The 19,171-nt window shown below is 31.3% G+C and overlaps 1 protein-coding gene across 1 annotated transcript; it reads right to left on the bottom strand.

The window, feature by feature from the left end:
* Nucleotides 1-1,018: 1,018 nt before the first annotated feature.
* LOC106068916 (histone H2A deubiquitinase MYSM1-like) lies at nucleotides 1,019-18,749 on the bottom strand. The gene is made up of 16 exons (XM_056030172.1): nucleotides 18,665-18,749; nucleotides 12,950-13,043; nucleotides 12,435-12,505; nucleotides 11,970-12,114; nucleotides 11,656-11,754; nucleotides 10,628-11,492; nucleotides 10,350-10,533; nucleotides 9,563-9,693; nucleotides 9,197-9,315; nucleotides 7,076-7,153; nucleotides 6,846-6,953; nucleotides 5,798-5,984; nucleotides 5,062-5,189; nucleotides 4,173-4,305; nucleotides 3,819-3,979; nucleotides 1,019-2,420 (listed from the first exon to the last, which is right to left on the bottom strand). The coding sequence occupies exons 1-16, from the start codon at nucleotides 18,712-18,714 to the stop codon at nucleotides 2,253-2,255; spliced, it is 2,721 nt and encodes a 906-aa protein (XP_055886147.1). The 5' UTR covers nucleotides 18,715-18,749; the 3' UTR covers nucleotides 1,019-2,252.
* Nucleotides 18,750-19,171: the final 422 nt, after the last annotated feature.

The raw sequence follows: 19,171 nt of genomic DNA, 5'->3' as shown, positions 1-19,171 counted from the left end.
CGATAGAGCGAGTGTGCCTTAGGAAACATCGATAGAGCGAGTGTGACTTAGGAAACATCGATAGAGCGAGTGTGCCTTAGGAAACATCGATAGAGCGAGTGTGACTTAGGAAACATCGATAGAGCGAGTGTGACTTAGGAAACATCGATAGAGCGAGTGTGACTTAGGAAACATCGATAGAGCGAGTGTAATACCGAGAACCAAACGACGTCTAGACTGTAGATTGATGAGAGAAAGGGTATGGTGGTGGTGTCACCCAACCACCCTGTCCCCGCTAGACTCACCCAATCAGACCAACTCCTCCACTAGATGTAACTTCCTGGTCGTGCGGTATGTGAGCTGGACTGTCTCAATAGTTCAAACCCTGCCCGCTGCCATCCCTTGTCGTACTGAGGGAGGTTTGAACTAGTATGTACATAAATTTCAACTCTGAAGGAACATCCCAAACATTTCACAAACATACATATCTTAAAGGCCATTCTCATTCACACTATGTGATGCTTGAAACTGATCAATAGCAGCCAGTTGAAGGATTGATAAAGCAAGCTAGTAGTGGGCAGTCAGCGCATGGACTTAAAAAAAAATTTTTTTTTTAATTATTATGAACCCAGGAACTGGACTTCAAATTAACCAAATAAGGACAAAACAAAAAGGAAAAATCCCAAACAATGAGGTAATTCCAATGAAATAGTTTGTTCACTGTATGTGAGTTCAGTTGAGCTGAGTTCCACTGCATGACAATGGATTCTATCTGAAATAATATTTTGAATGATCATTTGTATAAATGTGTCCCCCCTAGGTTCAGTCAAGGACAACAATGAAAGAATGCACCACAAATCTCAAGTAAAAAGTGGGTTTAAGTCCAAGGTCCACATTTGGGGGAATAAATCCAGTCCAAAGAAACTCAAAGTCACGGGTTGGAAACAAATTTGTACAAACTTATACAGCATTTTTACAAACATAGTCACTAACTCAATTTAGAACACAAAGTGTACTTTCTACAGCCAACAGCAATGACTTCAATTGATCTAGTCAGCAAAACAAAAGGCAGACTTTTTTTTATTGGCGGTTGAACTCAAGTTTTAAACTATTTAGCATGGTCACATTTTTGTTAGTATCTTTAAGAAACATTCAAGTTGTACAAGTTTACATATACACACATCCAAATATATCAACTTGATCATAACACTGTTTGAACTTTGAACTGAACATTGCTTTTGTCTATCAGGTAACTGTATTGAACAACTAAGCCAATGTGATACTGAATTAGATTTGGGGAAAAGGCAGTAACAGACATAGTCTCTCCTTAACTTCACAGTCTTCAGTTTCAAAGAGGCTCAACAGAGATTAAGATAAACCACACAAGGTCACTGATTACACATCTCCTACTCAAGTTCAGTATGTTAGGCTATTTGGACATTTCAAAAAGGTGTGTTGGCCATATAATGAGTAAAAAAAATGATTTTGCTGTAACCAGATTCCATGGTATACCAATGTAAATAAACCTAAAGAAGACTGGTGATACATTAAATACAGTTTGAATGTAAACTAAGTCTCCATGATATAGAGGAAATATTGTCAAGATCTGATAAACCATTTCAATAAACCAATCAATGACAATGGTATCAATAACCAATATACTTTTTTTTTTCCACAGACTGAACACAATTATTTAAAAGAAAACAGATGTCAACTCCCACTGGTACTCAAATAAATTAAGATGGTATCAATGGTATAACATTACTTGCACAAATTAAGATCTCTTCATTTAGCAAAGTAAAATTGTATAACATTTTTAATGCTAGAATGTTACCATGAATTTCTAATGCCCATCAAATTCAATGAATTCAGATAATTGCTTTGAGGATATTTTAAATTTAATTATATTGAGTAAACAAAAAATGCAGCAATAAAAATCAATAATAAGTCAATATTACCCTGCTAGTCCTTACTTTTGATGAAATACATCAAATGTTGATACAAACCTGATGTTTAATAAAACCCAGACTAGAACACAATAGGTTGACTTTTATAGTTTCCATTTAAAGAACTATTACACATAGTGACAAAGTTTGACATTAAACATTTTCCAATCTAACATCATGTTCACAAATGACAGGACAGACTACAGTTATACCAATCTCAAGCATTTCAGCACAATATTGAGACAATTTAACGAGAATATCAGAGTGATACATTCGCTATTCAGGAATTCATTTTGACTTATATAACTATCAATATGATAGCCTCTTCTAATGACTGTTGGCAAACTTATGACTAAATGTCTGCTCCAGATAGTGAATAACATTTTCAGCTTGAGATTTCTCCTCAACACAAATAGGCAGTCCATGTTCTGGCTCATTCTGTCTAATTGTAGATTCAAAAGATGGGTCCAGAAATCTTTTCACTGACTGCAACATCTGATGCAAAATAAAAATATCATCAATATACTCAAATAAAATGCTTCAGATTGTTAATAATGTTGTAATTCAACAGTTAGTACTAAAAAATCTTAACTTTGAATGATCTTTGAAACATCATGAATAGATTGGTCAAAACCACTAACACACCACTAGAGAAAATGACTTCAGCATTTTTCTATGTTTAGAAAACTTGAAATGTTTTAAGTTATTCATTCACTTGTTTTGAATTTTAATATTGAAAATGCAACAATAACATGGGACATAAACACATGAAACATGTAGACAAGTTTGGAAAGTGAATTTCTAGCTAGAAGATAAAGTATGAAAAATATATTTTGAATGTTTTTACTCATTTAAAAAGTTTTGTTTCTTTTATCTACAAACTGTTGAAGTTTCCAATCAGTATATCAAATATTTTTTTTTTTGTTTTTAAATCACAACACACCAAGATTTAAACTAAGGACCACTGGTTTAACAGACAAGCATTTTACCACATCACTAAAGAAAGAGTAGTTAAAGGAAGTAATTGACCAAGTCTAACCTACTTTTATATTGCATAATATTTACTGTAACAATTTAGATTTGTTTAAACAAACACTGGTTAAAGAGCTTTTCTGTAGGAAACATTGTGTCAATACTGAACATGTAACATTTTTTATTTCTTACAGTTTTATAATACAACTGTACAATGTATTGACTAAGAGTTCAAACTAATGTATATCTTCATCACAAGACATTTTATGTTTTTTTTTTAATTTGTACTAAATTGATGTTAGTATAAAACAGTGATGCCCAAACTACGGCCCGCGGGCCAGATTCGGCCCGCGATGTGGCTTTATCCGGCCCGCCTAAACATGTTTACAATCACTTCATTGAGTAGACAAACGTTTCACTAATATAACAAATGAAACCGATCTTACATAATAGCCATACGTGTTTACGTAGGCCAAATAGTGCTACGGGTTTCTAATAAAACTATTTAAAATGGTTTATTCTCTATTTCTTTTTTTTTTTATATCTATTCGATGATGTGGCCCGCGACATGAGTCTCGGAAATTAAACTGGCCCGCCGGCCGAAAATGGTTGGGCATCACTGGTATAAAAGAAGCAAAATTTTATTTTTGTAATAAATGTGATGAAAGCCATTTTATGCCAAATGAGATTGAACAGTAAAATCATCTAACAGGTTTGTTGTTCATTGTTCTTTTCATGGCCATTTTGTGACATATACTTTACTTTTGAAAGACAAGTTATTCCCACACATATAACTTATATATACTTTACTTTTAAAGACAAGTTATTCCCACACATATAACTTATCTAGAGACATATACTTTACTTTTGAAAGACAAGTTATTCCCACACATACAACTTATTTAGAGACATATACTTTACTTTTGAAAGACAAGTTATTCCCAGAGATGATTTATACAGACAAGACAGTTTCACTCGGTTGACATAACTGGAATATTTTTCAGCCAGTTCATTGGCAGGACCAAGTATCTCAGTGATACTGTTTCTGTATACAACTGTGTAGTCAAACTTGTAGGGTAAATCTGAAGGAAAAATATTTGGAAGCATGATGCATGCCAAAACAAATTAATAAAAAATGTCTATTTATCAACAAGGCATTTACATCACTGCACTGTAACTATTCAATCTAAAAATAAACTTGTGCAATAGCTGCTTTACATTTCGTGGCATTTGAAGTCATAACATACTATTTAAACAAAGTGTGTATTAACTTACTGCATGAATAATCCTTGCTGTGAGTGTCACTGATAGTCAAACAATTAATGTCTGAACAGACTGAGACAGATGTACTATTATAAGGACTTATGATAACACCAACAAAGTGATTCCCACCTTTTGAAAACCAATACTGAAAATGAGAACATGATAAAGAAATTAATAAAAGTGTAAATGGGGAGACTTTGAATCATTGAATGACTAGTTATAGAGAAATGCTTATATATTTTAAATATCGTTATCAGTCATGTTTCTGACAATATTGATAAAGAAAAACATTATTACTGTATTATTATAGTGACAACCAAAATATTTTTTTTTGTATACCAATATTTCAACAATTATTAGCAGGAACAGAGTTATAGGAAACAAATAGCAATGTTAGTTTATTCATTGGCAGAATAAAGAAAATTCACAACAAAAGTCAGGAGAGCTGGTAAACATAAATCACGGATCATTTTTCCCAGTAAGATAAAACTTACTTTAAACCAATAGCTTCTATTTATGGTTAGGAAAAACATTTTTCATGCCCTATTAACAAGACTAGAAGAAATCTTTTATTTAAAAAGTTTAAAGCAAATGTATTGAAAAGGGGATTTTAGCTAATGGGTTAACACAGATGTAGTCACCCCAGCTGGGAGCAGTTTAAAAGTTAAAGGCATTAGACTTACAATTCTCAGAAACATTTTGGATTGGTAAACATTTCTGTGGAATATTAACATTCTCCAGTTACTAGCTCAGTTGTCTGGACATTAAATTTGCTAAAGATATTCCATGATAACTATTACACAGAGATATTAAAAAGGCTTTCATAGCAATTATGTATAGTTATATATCACATATTTCAAATGTTTGATACATTCTTGATAAAAAACAAACAAACATTTACTTGAAATTTTTGTTGTGTTTCAATATCTCTGACAGATGGGTCTGGGCTAAAGGTTGGATGTGAGTGGTACCAGCCCACAACTGACATTCCCATATCTTCTATTTTATCACTGGCTAGTGTTTGGGAAACTGGGGAGGATATCATTTAGAAGACAAATGTAATATTAATATCTAGTCACAAAATGTAATAAACACACAATTTAGAAACAATCAATAATAATTTTAGTTTCAATGCATATCACTTGAGAATGAAAACAATAATAGAAGAAGAAATCTTCTTTTTATCTTATATATTGCAGACGTTACTTCAAAAAGGAAGATAATTATGTCCTACGCATTTCATTTGTCAATCTAGTCATGTATGTTAATCAATGATTTAAACTCTGCTAAGTCAATTTTTCCTGGCTGATTCAGGCAACCCATTCCATTCTCTAATGGCACTAGGGAAGAAGTAACACTTGTATGAATTTGTTCCAGTGTATGGAATAAGAAATGTGCCTCTATCTTTGTGTCTTTCTGAGTATTTCATTAGGTTTTGTTTTTCTATTTGTAAATTATGGTTTAGTGTTTTATGTATTATCTTAGTACAATGTACAATAATAAATAAATGTATAGTCTCAGATAGTACACTGCACACTAATACATGCAAATAAATAAATAAATATTTTTTGATAATTTCCTCAATCTCTTATATATTATATTAATCTATTATCTGTTTGACCAGTTGTTCAACTCACCAGGATCCATTTCACACTGCATTCCAGTGCTCATACTTTTACATGGTATAGCCATACTGATAGTTAACAATCCTGTCTTAGAACAGAAACTACCACCAAGCATGCCTATAACTTCTGTTTTAGATATATGAGCATGGATGTCCATTATAGCCAAGGCTGTATTAAACATTTCGATTGTACAAGGGGCCTGACAGAAACAAATACAAAATTGTACAATGATTGTTAAAAAAATTCTAATAAGTTTAAAATATACAGAATAAAAATTACAAATACATTCATGAAATGTAAACAAATATTTAAAATAAAAAAATAATTCTTTGTTTCTGTTTTTTTTTTTAAGAAAAGATTTTTAATTTCATGAATTCATTGTTTAAATGTTAAAAGTGGAACAATAAAGAAAAAAAGAATGTCTGTGTAAAAACAAAAAAAAGAAAAGCTTTAAAACAAAAAAAAACTTTTTAAAAATACTTTAAAAAAAAAAAACAAAAAAAACAACTAAGCTTATATTAAGTGTAATTGCATCAATTAGTTTGGATCAGTCATGTAATTACAGCTGAGACTCAGACATAATAAATCTGTGCAATTAGAAATATTTTTACCAATAGTTTTTATTTAGCTCTTATCTTTCTCAATGCCTTTCACTTGTCTGGACCAGTTGGAAAGGGGGAGGGAAGAAGGGGGTATTCTGGTGAATGTTTACATGATCCTTTTTTAAACGCATAAAAAAAAATTTTCACTAAGGGTTCAAGAGTCCTCATGGGGACTAATTTAGCTTATACCAGCACATGTCAAGTACAATATCGTTCCCTTGTTCAAGATACCAAACAAAAAATTAATTACCTATAGTTAATTAGCTAATTGATTAATTTTAATTTTTTTTTTATTCTTGTGTTGTCAGGTAAAAGAAATAATTGTTCAAAATTTCAGCTTAATCCAAGATTGGGTATGGGAGAAATAACATATACCAACTTTTTCCAGACAGAGTGAGTTGATATAAGTTTTGTAAAAAGATAATCATAATGATGAAATGTATAAAAAAAAATCTTACTGGTTTCTCCTCACTAAACTTTAGGCAAGGCACCAATTTGAAAGGGTTATAGGTTACTTTGGAAACTCTTGGTACTTTAGCTTTTTTTTCTACCTTCTCATTATTGTGCTAAATAAATGAAATGCCAAATTTAAATTTGTACAAAGGATAAATAATTTTCATATAATTAAAATATTTTAAAAAAATAAAACAATACCTAAACTTTTAAGAAGCATTAACCTGATGCTTACATTAATAGTTTTCCCTTCCAGTTCTTTTTCATCTACCCAAAGACCAGAGTCATTTCTGATTCTCCTCTTTCTAGAGCGCTGTGAACATAATTAAACATGTTATAGGCTACTATTGCATTTAAAGAAAATCTTTGCTTTATAAAGGATTGAATATTTTCTAAACCCATTCCATTCTAAATTTGTCATAAATTTTACACCGTCAAATCATCGTAAAAAGGGATGACTCTTCAAGAAAAATAGGTGGGTTTGGACAAAAAAATTGACACTGCTGCAATTGTTAAATTGTGTGTCTTTTCCAATAATGTTTTGTATAAAAACAACAAATATTAGACAAAAAAAAATGTTTCAATAGGTTTGTGTTTATTTTATTTTTTGTGTGTTATAAAATAAGATTTATTGGGAAAGGTTCTTTGTAAAAGTTACAATCAATTGATATATCTACAGGCCTATTTGTTCTGGGTTTATTTTGTATGAATTGTTTAAAAATCAGTCTGCCTGTGTAAGTCACCATAGCCTCATCTATAGACATTTCCCACTCATTGTTCAAAGTGGTTCTTCAAATGATGGGTGGACTTTCAAAAGAGGATACTAGTCCACCTCCCCTCACAGAATAAATTTGGTGGGGTCATTCAGATAAAAATACATCAACATAAAAATAGCTTCATTTATGAACATGACTACTGCAGGAATACTTAAATTTTAAACAAAATAAATCAATAAATAATCAAATGCAAAGAATATTTCCTCTGAATTTAAATAATTCCTGGACCCCAATGATTGTGTGAATTCAATTGTGCACAATTGAAAAATACTTATTCATGGATTTTCAAAATCACATTATTCTTGTATCAAAGTGATTGTAGAATCATAAATATTGACATCTAAATCTAGATCAAGTTTTCTATTATTTCAAACTCGACATTGGTATGGGTTCCTCCAGGAGATTTGGGTTGCCCCTTAGAGCGAGCAGTGAAAAACAGTCCAGACATGAACATTGAACTATGAATCAATTGACAGAGAAGAGAATTCAACCACTCGCTCGTATGGGCAGGGTTTAAAGTGGAGTGAGGCAGGAGACCTTTTTTTAAAGCCACCAGTTTAGGGCCCGCAAATTTTGATGGCTTGACCCTCCACTAGTCTCCAGAGCGGCAGCTGATCAGTTCAGCATTAGCTAAAGCCCCAACAGACACAAATCCCTACACCAAACGAGCGTGCAGGGGTTAAGTCGATCAGAGCTTAGCATTACCCAGACCTCATCAACAGAACTCTGCACCAGGAGAGCACAATTGCAGACTCTTTGGCCCACCAGGGAGGGCAAATTCCACCCACTGATCAGGCTGTAAGCTTTCATCAAGCCCTGGCTATAATACAAAAAACAGAAATGGAAAAGTGGTTTGAGTGCTGGGACAAGTCCCAAAAAGGCCGTGGAGTCTGGGAGCGCATGAGGCGCCCTGACCGCACTTCCCCGTGGTGGAGGCTGTCCAGGCCTGAGCAAGCTATTATAGCACAGTGCAGGACAGGCCACTGTCCTGTTGGCTCATATTTCTCGAGGATATGGCCAAATTTTGATTCACGGTGCCCCCGCTACAGGGAAGAAGAGGAAACAGTGCCTCATATTCTGTTTGACTTCCCCAGACTTGCTGATCTCCATCTCGATAGGTCTGGGAAACCCAAAATTCTCGACCTGTATGGCGACATTTATGCACTACGCAAGACAGCAGGGTTTCTGTCCAGGGCTTTTGCAAGAGAGGATTTGAGCCTCTCAAGCCCTCACTCTAATGGAGTTTGATGATGATGATTATTTCAAACTCAATAAATTTAGATCCTCAAAATTATTATCTTCATCTGAATAAGATGACCCAGCGTTGTTATTTATGAGGTTTTTCAGAAAATGAAGGCCATTGTTTTATTGATTTTTTTTTCAAGCATTAAAATTTGATCAAATATGAAAAGCTCATTGGTCTCTCATATTTACAAATCCAGAAAAGCTACTAATACATTTTTATAAAGCCATTTATAGACCAAATGTTGCATGTCATTTTCTGCCCTACTGACATTGAATAGGTAGCATCTAGAATAAACTACTATGTTTTGAATGAGTGATATATAAATTGTACTTACTGTAACCTCAGATTTTAAGATTGGGAAAGATGATGTGACAAGATCTTTACTGGGCCCTTTGACTTTTCCATTGGTTCCTACAGGCAGAGATTTGTGAGGGTTGCGATGAGCTACTTGTTCTGTATTGATTCAAAGAAAACTATATGAAACAAAAGAATTTTTAGTAGTAAGAATTCACAATAAGGGATTTAAATATGCTAAAGCATTCCAAAGGAATTGGAAAATCCCTTCAACATCGCTAAGACAAAAATTCTTCTTGGTCTGAAAGAGAAAGTTGTTTTTTTTACTTTCATACTAGCTAAGAGAACATGATGTTCACTTTATACAAATAGTTGTTTGAATACAGCAAATAACAACAAAGCTTACCACAACCAAAGTTAATGGCACCTATACATTCTAGATAAGAGTGAATACGGCCGATACAATTCACATCCCCACAATTCTTAAGCCCTGGCCTAATGCAGGTTTTGTTAAGGTAATTAGGCTTGCATTTTAACCTGAAAAAAAAAAGAAAAAGATATTTTCAGACAATATATATCGCTATTTTCTTTTATTATATACATTCATCTATATATTCTTTTATTGCCAGTAAAATTAAGAAATTTTAAATACAGTTGACTCTTCATAATCAGACACTTTTCAATCCAACACACTCAATAATCTGATGAGGTATTAATGAATACATTGGTGGCTACAGTGGCTACAAATGCATGTTTTAATGTTGAAAGACATTCAAGAAAGTTGTCATGATAGATTGTTTGCTAAACAAAAGATTATTAAAAGATCTTTTAATACATGAGTATAAATTCATACAATACATGTACTATATTATGTATATTTTTAGAATGTAGATTGTGATTTAGTACAGGAAGTGAAAGCTAAAATCTTATGTAATAATAATTTTTAGGTTAATAAATTGTTCTTTTTCATCTATTCTTTGTTTTATACCCTTGAAAAAAATATCTTATTACACCATAAATAAATCTAGATATTTCTTGAATATACTTCAAAGTAAAGCCTGTCTCTGACAATGTGACATTTTCGGTAATCCAACACCCCCCCACCCCATCTCGTAAACACCAGACTATCAAGAGTCAACTCTATACAGAAATTACAATTTACAGTAGGATACCATTTTAATGTCCTAACATACCAATAGTCTATAATATAACTTCTTATCTTCAAGTATCTTTCAGGTGTTTTTGGTGGCCTGCCATCAAAGAAGTCTGCATGAATTGTCTTCTCTTCTTCAGATATGAAAGTAGGAGCTAGAATTTTCTCTTCTTGTGGGATATCAAACTCAACTACCTCACCTGATGATGTCACTAATCCATTCACTAATACAAGTGAAGAAAAGAATGAAATGAACATTCAATACTATGCAACTAGTCACTCCATTGTTAACTAACTTTGTTCTATGTAACTACTTACCAATAGTCTCTGTTTTAACACAATGTTCTACTTCTTCTTCATAGGTTTTGTCCTTGCTGCTATCATCAGACAGTGAGTCTAACTTGTTGAAAGTTTCATTACTAGAACTCTCCTCCTCTGTCTTTGCCACAAGGTCTGGATCCTTTGTGTCACCCAGACAAACTTTATCTGCACATTCTTCCCCTTGGTGGCTGCTGGGTTTCTTAGGAGTCACACTTTTAGTGTTTGTTTCTTTCCCAGAGTTTTCTTTCACAATGTAAGCAGACTTCAACAGTTGTTCATAGACTGAACTAGGGGAGGCAGAACGACTTTGTAAAATTGGATTCTCATCATCATCATTTTCAATATCAACATCAAGTTCATCATCTTCTTCCTCTGATAACTTTGACTCTTTAGTGAAACTGGAGTTACTAATGTCACTATTGCCATTCAATCCAGACAAACCATCTGAAGTGGAACATATACTACTACATACACTGCCTTTTTTGTGAGATCTGCTACTTATGATAGTGACAGAGTCACAAGTTTTGATTGCCTCTAAGTTTTCTAATGTACACAGTTGTTCATTCTTAGATGAGTTTTTCTTGGATTTGTTTCCCTTCGCTCCCTTGTTTTTCACCTTTTTAACAGAAACTGTGACTTTCTTCGCCTGCTTGTTGGGCTTGAAACACTGTTTACTTGGAGACCCTAAGTGAACAGCACCACTTGAACTCAACTTGGGTTTGGAGTTGGTAGTAATTGTAGGTTGCCCAGTTGTGACACTAGCTACTGTTGCAGCTAGTGAGGAGTTAACATAAAGTGGTGATTCTGTCATGGATTTGAAAGTTTCTAATTCCAGCTTCTCCACTTCTGCCTTCTTTTTGGCCTACAAATAGTTTGGAAAATGGTGTTAGCATAAAATGTTAAAATGTAGAGAAAAGATTGTATAGATATGTGACAATATAAGAAAATAATTTAAAAAAAAAAAAAAAGACATTTACTAAACAAAAAACTTTAGTCTACAAATATCTAGAATAAAAAAAACTTACTAAATTTTTCATGTACTGTTGAGCATAATTTTTGACTTGCAGACTAGTTCTAGTTGGAATTAAACTGGCTATTTTACTCCAGCTTCTTCCAAATATTCCCTAAGAATGTCATAAAGTAGTCAGAGAAATATTGATACAAGAGTTATGCTAAATAGTAATAATAAGACTTATTTCCCATGCTTAATAGAGCTACAATGAAACTATTAGTTCAAATACATACATTAATAACAAGACAATTACTCATGATCTATAGAGAAATAATGAAACAATTTCTCATGTTAGTAGAATATACGATTAAATAAACCTTCACTTACCAGACCCTGTAAAAAAGTATTTTTTTCTTCCGGAGTCCATGGACTTCTATTAGGTGTGTTCATCTTACTACTGCCTGCTGTCACCAGGAGAACATTTTTTTGAATGCTGAGATATCTGGAGGTTTTACGCCCACACATATACTGTCTAGATAGTTGAGGAAAAAATACACTCATCTACTCTAATTAATATTTGAAAACATTTTGATACACTTAACCAAGGCTGGATAAGTACAATATGATACCCAACATAACACACACACATACATACACAATGTTTAGAGTTTGATTTTCATTATTAGTGTGTTTATGACCACAAAACAATTTAAAAGAAATATTAAAAAAAAAAAGAGTTAACAAAAAAATTATTTATTTACTAGAAATTAAAAACAAAATTACCAAGTAAACAAGAAACAAATAGTTATGTTAAATATAATTAAGTGCTGAAGATTTGTTTTTAAAGGATACTGTTCTTCTAGCAACATTTTTTCAATGGTAGCTTTTGATTTTTCATCCATACAACTATCTAGAGACCAGCCCTATGAAAAAGAAAAGGAAACAATGAGAATAATTATTTACAACTTAACTATGTTCAAGCAATAAATACATGAATATAAAATTTGTTTAATGTAGGCACACTTTTGAAATATATGCAGGTAGGAAAGACAATGTCTGAACAGTGTGCCTTTAGCTGATGGTACATAGATAGTTTGTAATGCACAGTCATCAACAATCAATTAAATTTGAATTTATAAAATACATTTTTTTTTTTAAATATTGTAATGGAGCAGATATTTTCTGATTGAGTTTTTTTTTTTGTCTTCAACACAGTTTTATTCAACACAGAGTTTTGAGATTCAGTTGAAAAATGGAAGCATTATGTTACTCTACCTGGAAGCATTATGTTACTCTACCTGGAAGCATTATGTTACTCTACCTGGAAGCATTATGTTTCTCTACCTGGAAGCATTATGTTACTCTACCTGTTCTAGCATCCAGGCAGGACTGGTAAATTCTGGGAGAAGATTTGCACTTTTAGAAGGCAATTCATTGGTGTCATAAAACTCTTCGCCAAGTCTAAGAAGAATGAAATAGTAATGAGAGGAAATGAAAAGCTAATAAAGCAGTGACTTTTATATAACAAATTTATATTTATAATGCTTTTTTTTTACATTTTTGAAAGATATATTTGGGTGTATCTTCTATCTAGAGTTATAATCAAATAGATTTAGAAAAAGAAAATATTTTAGAACTTGTGAGGAATCAAAATAAGGAAATATAGCCTACAAATGGTCTATTACAAAAACTTATTGACAATCGTGTATATTCGTGCCAATTCACATTTAGCTAATAAGCATTTCACCAGAAAACTGAAAATAGCCTTGTATGCTATTCCTATATAATAATAAGAGCTCACCTAGTAAAACTGCCAGAAATTCAAACAAAAATTTGTATGAATTTGACATCAAATTTAATTTCTATACCAGCAAAGTTTTTTTTGTAAAATTTATTAGAGGATACTTTTTTTTTTATTTAAGCTCAATGTCTATATGTGACTTTCGTTACACACTGCGTCAACAAAGAATGTTTTCTTTTATTGTTTTTTTTTTATTTAAAAGTGTTCATTCACAGCTGGAAAAGGATTATTTAATAAATTTTTTTTTTGTTGTTAACATTTTCTTTAATTTTTTAGCAAAATTTAAATAATTGTTTTAAATAAGTCTGTGATTGCTTGAAAATATTGCTACTACAGATTCAGAATATATTTGAACAGCGCAGTTAGTAATAACTTAAAAAGTTCTAAAATTATCAAGTAAGATTAAAATCGGGACAGTTCTTAGAAAAGTTCTATAAAGTGTAGTTCAGTCTATTTCTCTAATTCTAGCCTAATATCTTTACTTAAGTCTAAGCATCTTAAGATCTCCAAAGTTTTAATCTGTACTATATTAATATCTTCATTATACATCTAAGATATAAATATAGCAATATAAATTCATCAATTTTGACTTTTTTTTTTCTTTCACTGATAGTAAGGACATCTAGTCATCTTTTTGCTACTTTTATATCATGGAAAATGGATGCTTTTCTCATCTACTCTATATATATAATATACAGAATATATATATAACATATATATATATATATATATATATATATATATATATATATATATATATATATATATATATATATATATATATAACAGGAGAACTATAATTATCATAGTAGCTACACACTACTCTTCTGGTAACTGTAGTGTACAAGTTTCACTGACTTTTACACCATAGAGATATTATGGCGGAAAACAGATTCTCTATTGAAAATGCATTTTTCGAGTTCAATATTCATTATCTCTGAATATAGACCATCTGTGGTATATTTGCTTTTACTGATGGATAGATCTATGTTTCTGGAAGCTTCATTAGCAAAATTTTTTTGAAATTCGTTTTTATATGGAATTTGTGCATTTGTGAATATCATGAAGTATTGCCAAAAAGACAGACAACATTTACTTCTGGATTTATGTGATCCCATTTCAAAAGGTAAGAAACATATTTTAGAAATATAACTCATGTATAAAATACATACTTAGTATTTAAAAATGATTGTTATACACCATAAAGAAAAAAAAAAGTAAATAAAAAGCTTCTTTTGTCTTAATTTTGAAAAAAAATAGCCTCGATGCAATTTTTGAAGTTGTGATGTCGCCAAACAATGTGTACATTTTTTTAAAAATATAAATTACATTTTGCCGATTTTCGTTTCAAAACACTTATTTTTGTATTTCTATCATCATAATTAATTTTTTTTTTTATTTTTGGTTATTTAAAATAAAAAAATATTTATAAAATCTCGTTTTTTTAAACACCAATCAGAATGGAGGTCGCCGGAATTGACTTCATGACCTCCCGTTCAAAGTGCTTTTTTTTTGTGTCATTCGCTCAGAAATATTCGAAGCGATAATTCTAGCAAAGGTAATTATAGACAGAATCTATTACAGATAATTCAGTTCATAATATCAACTGCTTAGTTAATTATTCTGCTTTAATAATAGGATGTCGTTTTCTTCAATAATTAACTTCAAGGACGGGAACACGGGTATCTATCTTTAGCCAGGCGCGCGCGATAAAAACAAACAAACACACGTTTTGACTTAGTCAACCTGAAGGCGCACCTCTGAATTGAGATCTTAGTCTGTAAAAGCTAAAAACTTATAATTTTAAATTAATATCGACTATTACGGCAATTATTTTACTTTAATATTGGTGCATTGCATGCGTCATAAAATCGGCCCGGCAATGCGATGTTTCAGCGCGAGGGGGGGGGGCACATTTTGAACTTAGATTTTAGATCTAAATTAATCTATCTCTAGATCTATAATAGTTTCTACAGATCTAGATCTATAAAGACTAGATCTTAACCATATTTTAAAATCAATCTAGCGAAATGCTTTTAGATTAGTTAGACATAGATCGATCTCTAGGTCTAGGACTAGATCTAGGTCACTGGACTTAGACTCTGAGATTAGATTTAGATTAGTCTAGATCTAGTCATTAGAGTTAATAAGCGTGAAATTATTTAAATATTTACTGATCTAGATCTAAATTCTCTTATCAGGATAGATTAGATCTAGAACTAGATGATTTAGATCTATATTTATATATAGTCATTTCTAGTAGATAGTCAAGTAGCGATGTACACACGTGGATCAAGAATCAAGACCGTAGTGATCTAGTTTCTAGTCTAAGTCTAAATGTAGACTCTAGGTCTTAGATCTATATAATTTATATAGCCTTATATCTACGTCTAAATATAATTCATAGTAAGACTTAGGACTAGATTTTAACATGGAAAAAAATCTGAGATCTAAATCTACTATCTAGTCATTTCTAGATCTAGTAACTAGTACTACTAGTAGATAGTCAATTAGCGATGTACACGTGTGGATCTAGGAATCTAAATGTAGATTAGATCTAAGATTTTATATATCTAAATCTAATTCATAGGATCTTATAAACTAAGTAGGGTTAAATTAGATCTGATCTCTAGATCTACATCTTAAATTACTTAAAGTTAAAGTGGAAAAAATCTAGATCTAGTCAATTATAAACAAGAGTAGAAGAGATTCAATAGACATAGTGACATAGTTAAAAATAACAACAAACACATATTAACCAAATTATAAAAGTTGTTTTTATTTCTTTTCTCAGCAACAGTTACTACAGATACAAAGATTGAGATTATTTGAGATAGTAAACAGAATAGTCAATAGATAGATATAGATCATGCACCATGCAAGTTAAGCTTTATTAGGTCTAACTCTAAGTAGAGTACTCTAGACCTAGATCTAAAAAGTGATCAAGAACTAGAATAGATCTAAATCTTGATAATATTTCATTTAATATTAGATCTTTTCTAGTCTAAAATTATACATATCTATAACCTTTATCTAAAATTGATATAAATAGTATCATGTTAAAACATGAAGATAAGAGAAAAAAAAAAGACTTTTTATTGGTAGGGTGGGCCGAAGAGGGGGCTTATTTATTAATTATAAATACTTTTTAAGGTGGTTGTTTTTTTTTTCAAATGTTATATAAATATACTTTACTTTGTGACATAGTTTTAAGCAAATAATATTGTGAATTTGTGAAATTCATGGATTATTGGACATATCTTCTGTGAATTATGGATTTTTCATTATTAGGGGTAAGTGTGTTTGACCTCATTTTTTTATGTTAAATACTTGTCTGATGATAATGAATTTACTTTTTTTGGATTCCTCTCTTCTTGGGCATTAAAATTGATACATAATATGTCTAAACTGATTATGTTTTTGTTATTTAGGATAATGATAAAGTATAATTTGCAACCTAATTTTTTTTACGGAGGGGGTGGGGTCTGGGGTGGCTCAATTAATTTGCATAAATGACTTAAAAAACTTGTTTTTATATTTTTGTCAAATGTTCTATAAATATACTTTACTTTGGGATATATTTTTCTATAAATAATATTGTGAATTTGTGAAATTCATGGATTATGGGACATATCTTCTGTGAGTGATGAATTTTTCATTATTAGGGGTAAGTGTGTTTGACCTCATTTTTTTAAGTTAAATAATTGTCTGTTGCTTCTGATTTTATTTTTTTTTGAATTCCTCTATTCTTGGGCAATAAATTTGATATATAATATGTCAATAAAAGTAATTTTGAAATTGGTCAAAAAAATGGTCCTTAAAGTAGAATGTTGAGAGCTCAATCTGTTTTCCGCCTTATCTTCTTTTAATTATTATCATTAGGGTTACCAGATACTGCACAACCATAGAAAGACAGAAAAGAGGACAAAGCCTTACAAAGGGAAAAAAAAAAGACTACAAAGAGAACTTTTTTAAAAACTAGGCAGCTTACATTTTAAAATATTTTTCTCTGACAAAACAATTTTTTCTAAAGATTGTTCTGAAATTTCCTAAAAATGCCCCGAAGTCAATGTGTCTAGTTTATTTTACTCTTTTGTCCACCGTTGATCAGCAAAAAAAACTTTAAAAAAAGAAATATTCAGAGATTTGAAGCACCCTGAGTAACATGTTTCACATTTAATAACAATAAACAAACATGACTGTTCAAAAGATGGTTGTGAAAACTCATCTTTCTGTCCCACAAATGATTTCAAGTTGCAATACTGATTATAACAACTAAACAGAGCTGTAATTGACTTTTTTGTGTTTAAACTATTTGAAGTTCAATTGATTTCAATTGTTGGATAATATGACATTGGCAAGCATTGGCATTGCAGTAAACAATCTAAAAGCCCAGTGAAAGACATTTTCAGATCAAGTAGACTTGGGACATTGTCACTTGACAACTTGATTTAGGAGTCATCAGAGCTTACCAAGATCTAGATCTACTATGAAACTAAATTCTAATCTTATTCTGAAGAACTATATAGTATATAGTTAATATAGACGAGTATTTTATACTCATTGACTTCCAACTCTTTTTTTTTTAACTTTTAAGCTTTCTAAAAAAAAAGTTTCTCTGTTCTAGATCTAGATCTACTTAAAATTAAAGAATCTAGTAGTAGATCTCTATTTCAAAGTATTTCTATTTTTACTAAATTTTAGACTGAACTAAAGTTAAAGAATTAGCTCAGATGTAGATACTACTTAGTCTACTAGTACTAAGACTGACTAAGTCAAGTAGTACTACTGAGTACATCTAGACTGACATCTAGTACATTTTAGACTGAACTAAAGTTAAAGAATTAGCTCAGATGTAGATACTACTTAATCTACTAGTACTAAGTCAAGTAGTACTACTGAGTACATCTAGTCTCTCTCTCTCCAGGTTCCAAAGAAAATGTCTGGCCTGAAGTGAAGTTGAAGGGAATTCGTTATTTGAATCATGGAAATGCATCTAGATATCTAGTAATCTAGTCATAGAAAAAAAATATAAAAAAATTATCATTGATTGATTGAATCATGAATGAATTATAAAGTAGATTCTAAATCTAATTATAAATTGAAATTTGAATGAATACATTCCGACGACTCGCATTCATTAGGAATTAGATTATATATCTAAAATAATTCGACATTATGGACAACGAAGATTTAGATCTAAATGAAGACAACTTGTTTCAACTTATTATTAAAAAGTATCACACCAAAATAAGACAAAATCTAATTATGATAAACATACTCTGTTTTTAAGTCAAATTCGCCTTCTACGTCAATATCATCGTCCGCCATTTTGATGCTAGTTTAGAGTCAAACAGAAACTTCCGTTTTAGGAGTAGTCTCCCGTTTCCCTTATTTCATTTGTACTGGATTTATTTATCCTATACTCTTAAGCGAGCAATTCTTGTATGTATGTATATATATTTATATATATATATAATATCAGGTGACCGAGCCTCGCTCGGATGAATAATTTGTTAAGGAAGGATATATACCCGAAGTCATTTTGAGAATATGTTTGTACCAGGTGGCCGAACCTCGCTCTGTTAAATAATTTCGGAAGGTTATATATCCGAAGTCATTTTGGGAATATTCTTGTCATTACGAAAATGAACGATCGGATAAAGACTATAATACTAATCTGAAGAGAGGTTTTAGTGTTCTCTTAGTTCTAATTGTAGGCCTAATTGTACATGTCGATTAAATTTAAAGTCTTTTAAGTCCTCCTACAGTCTAGACAAACTACAGC

This window comes from Biomphalaria glabrata, chromosome 5 (assembly GCF_947242115.1).
Source record: "Biomphalaria glabrata chromosome 5, xgBioGlab47.1, whole genome shotgun sequence".
In the NCBI taxonomy this organism is placed as follows: Eukaryota; Metazoa; Mollusca; class Gastropoda; family Planorbidae; genus Biomphalaria; species Biomphalaria glabrata.
The sequence above is the reverse complement of the archived record's forward strand: the minus strand, read 5'-3'. Positions and strand labels throughout refer to the sequence as shown.

What these genes read in the sequence shown, in the direction of transcription:
- LOC106068916 (XM_056030172.1), bottom strand. Translation starts at nt 18,714, where the DNA reads ATGGCGGACGATGATATTGACGTAGAAGGCGAATTTGACTTAAAAACA. An exon ending in GAATTTGACTTAAAAACAGA is followed by an intron (nt 13,044 to 18,664) that starts GTATGTTTATCA and finishes CATTCTTCTTAG; the next exon opens with ACTTGGCGAAGAGTTTTATG. An exon ending in AACAGTACATGAAAAATTTA is followed by an intron (nt 11,493 to 11,655) that starts GTAAGTTTTTTT and finishes AACTATTTGTAG; the next exon opens with GCCAAAAAGAAGGCAGAAGT.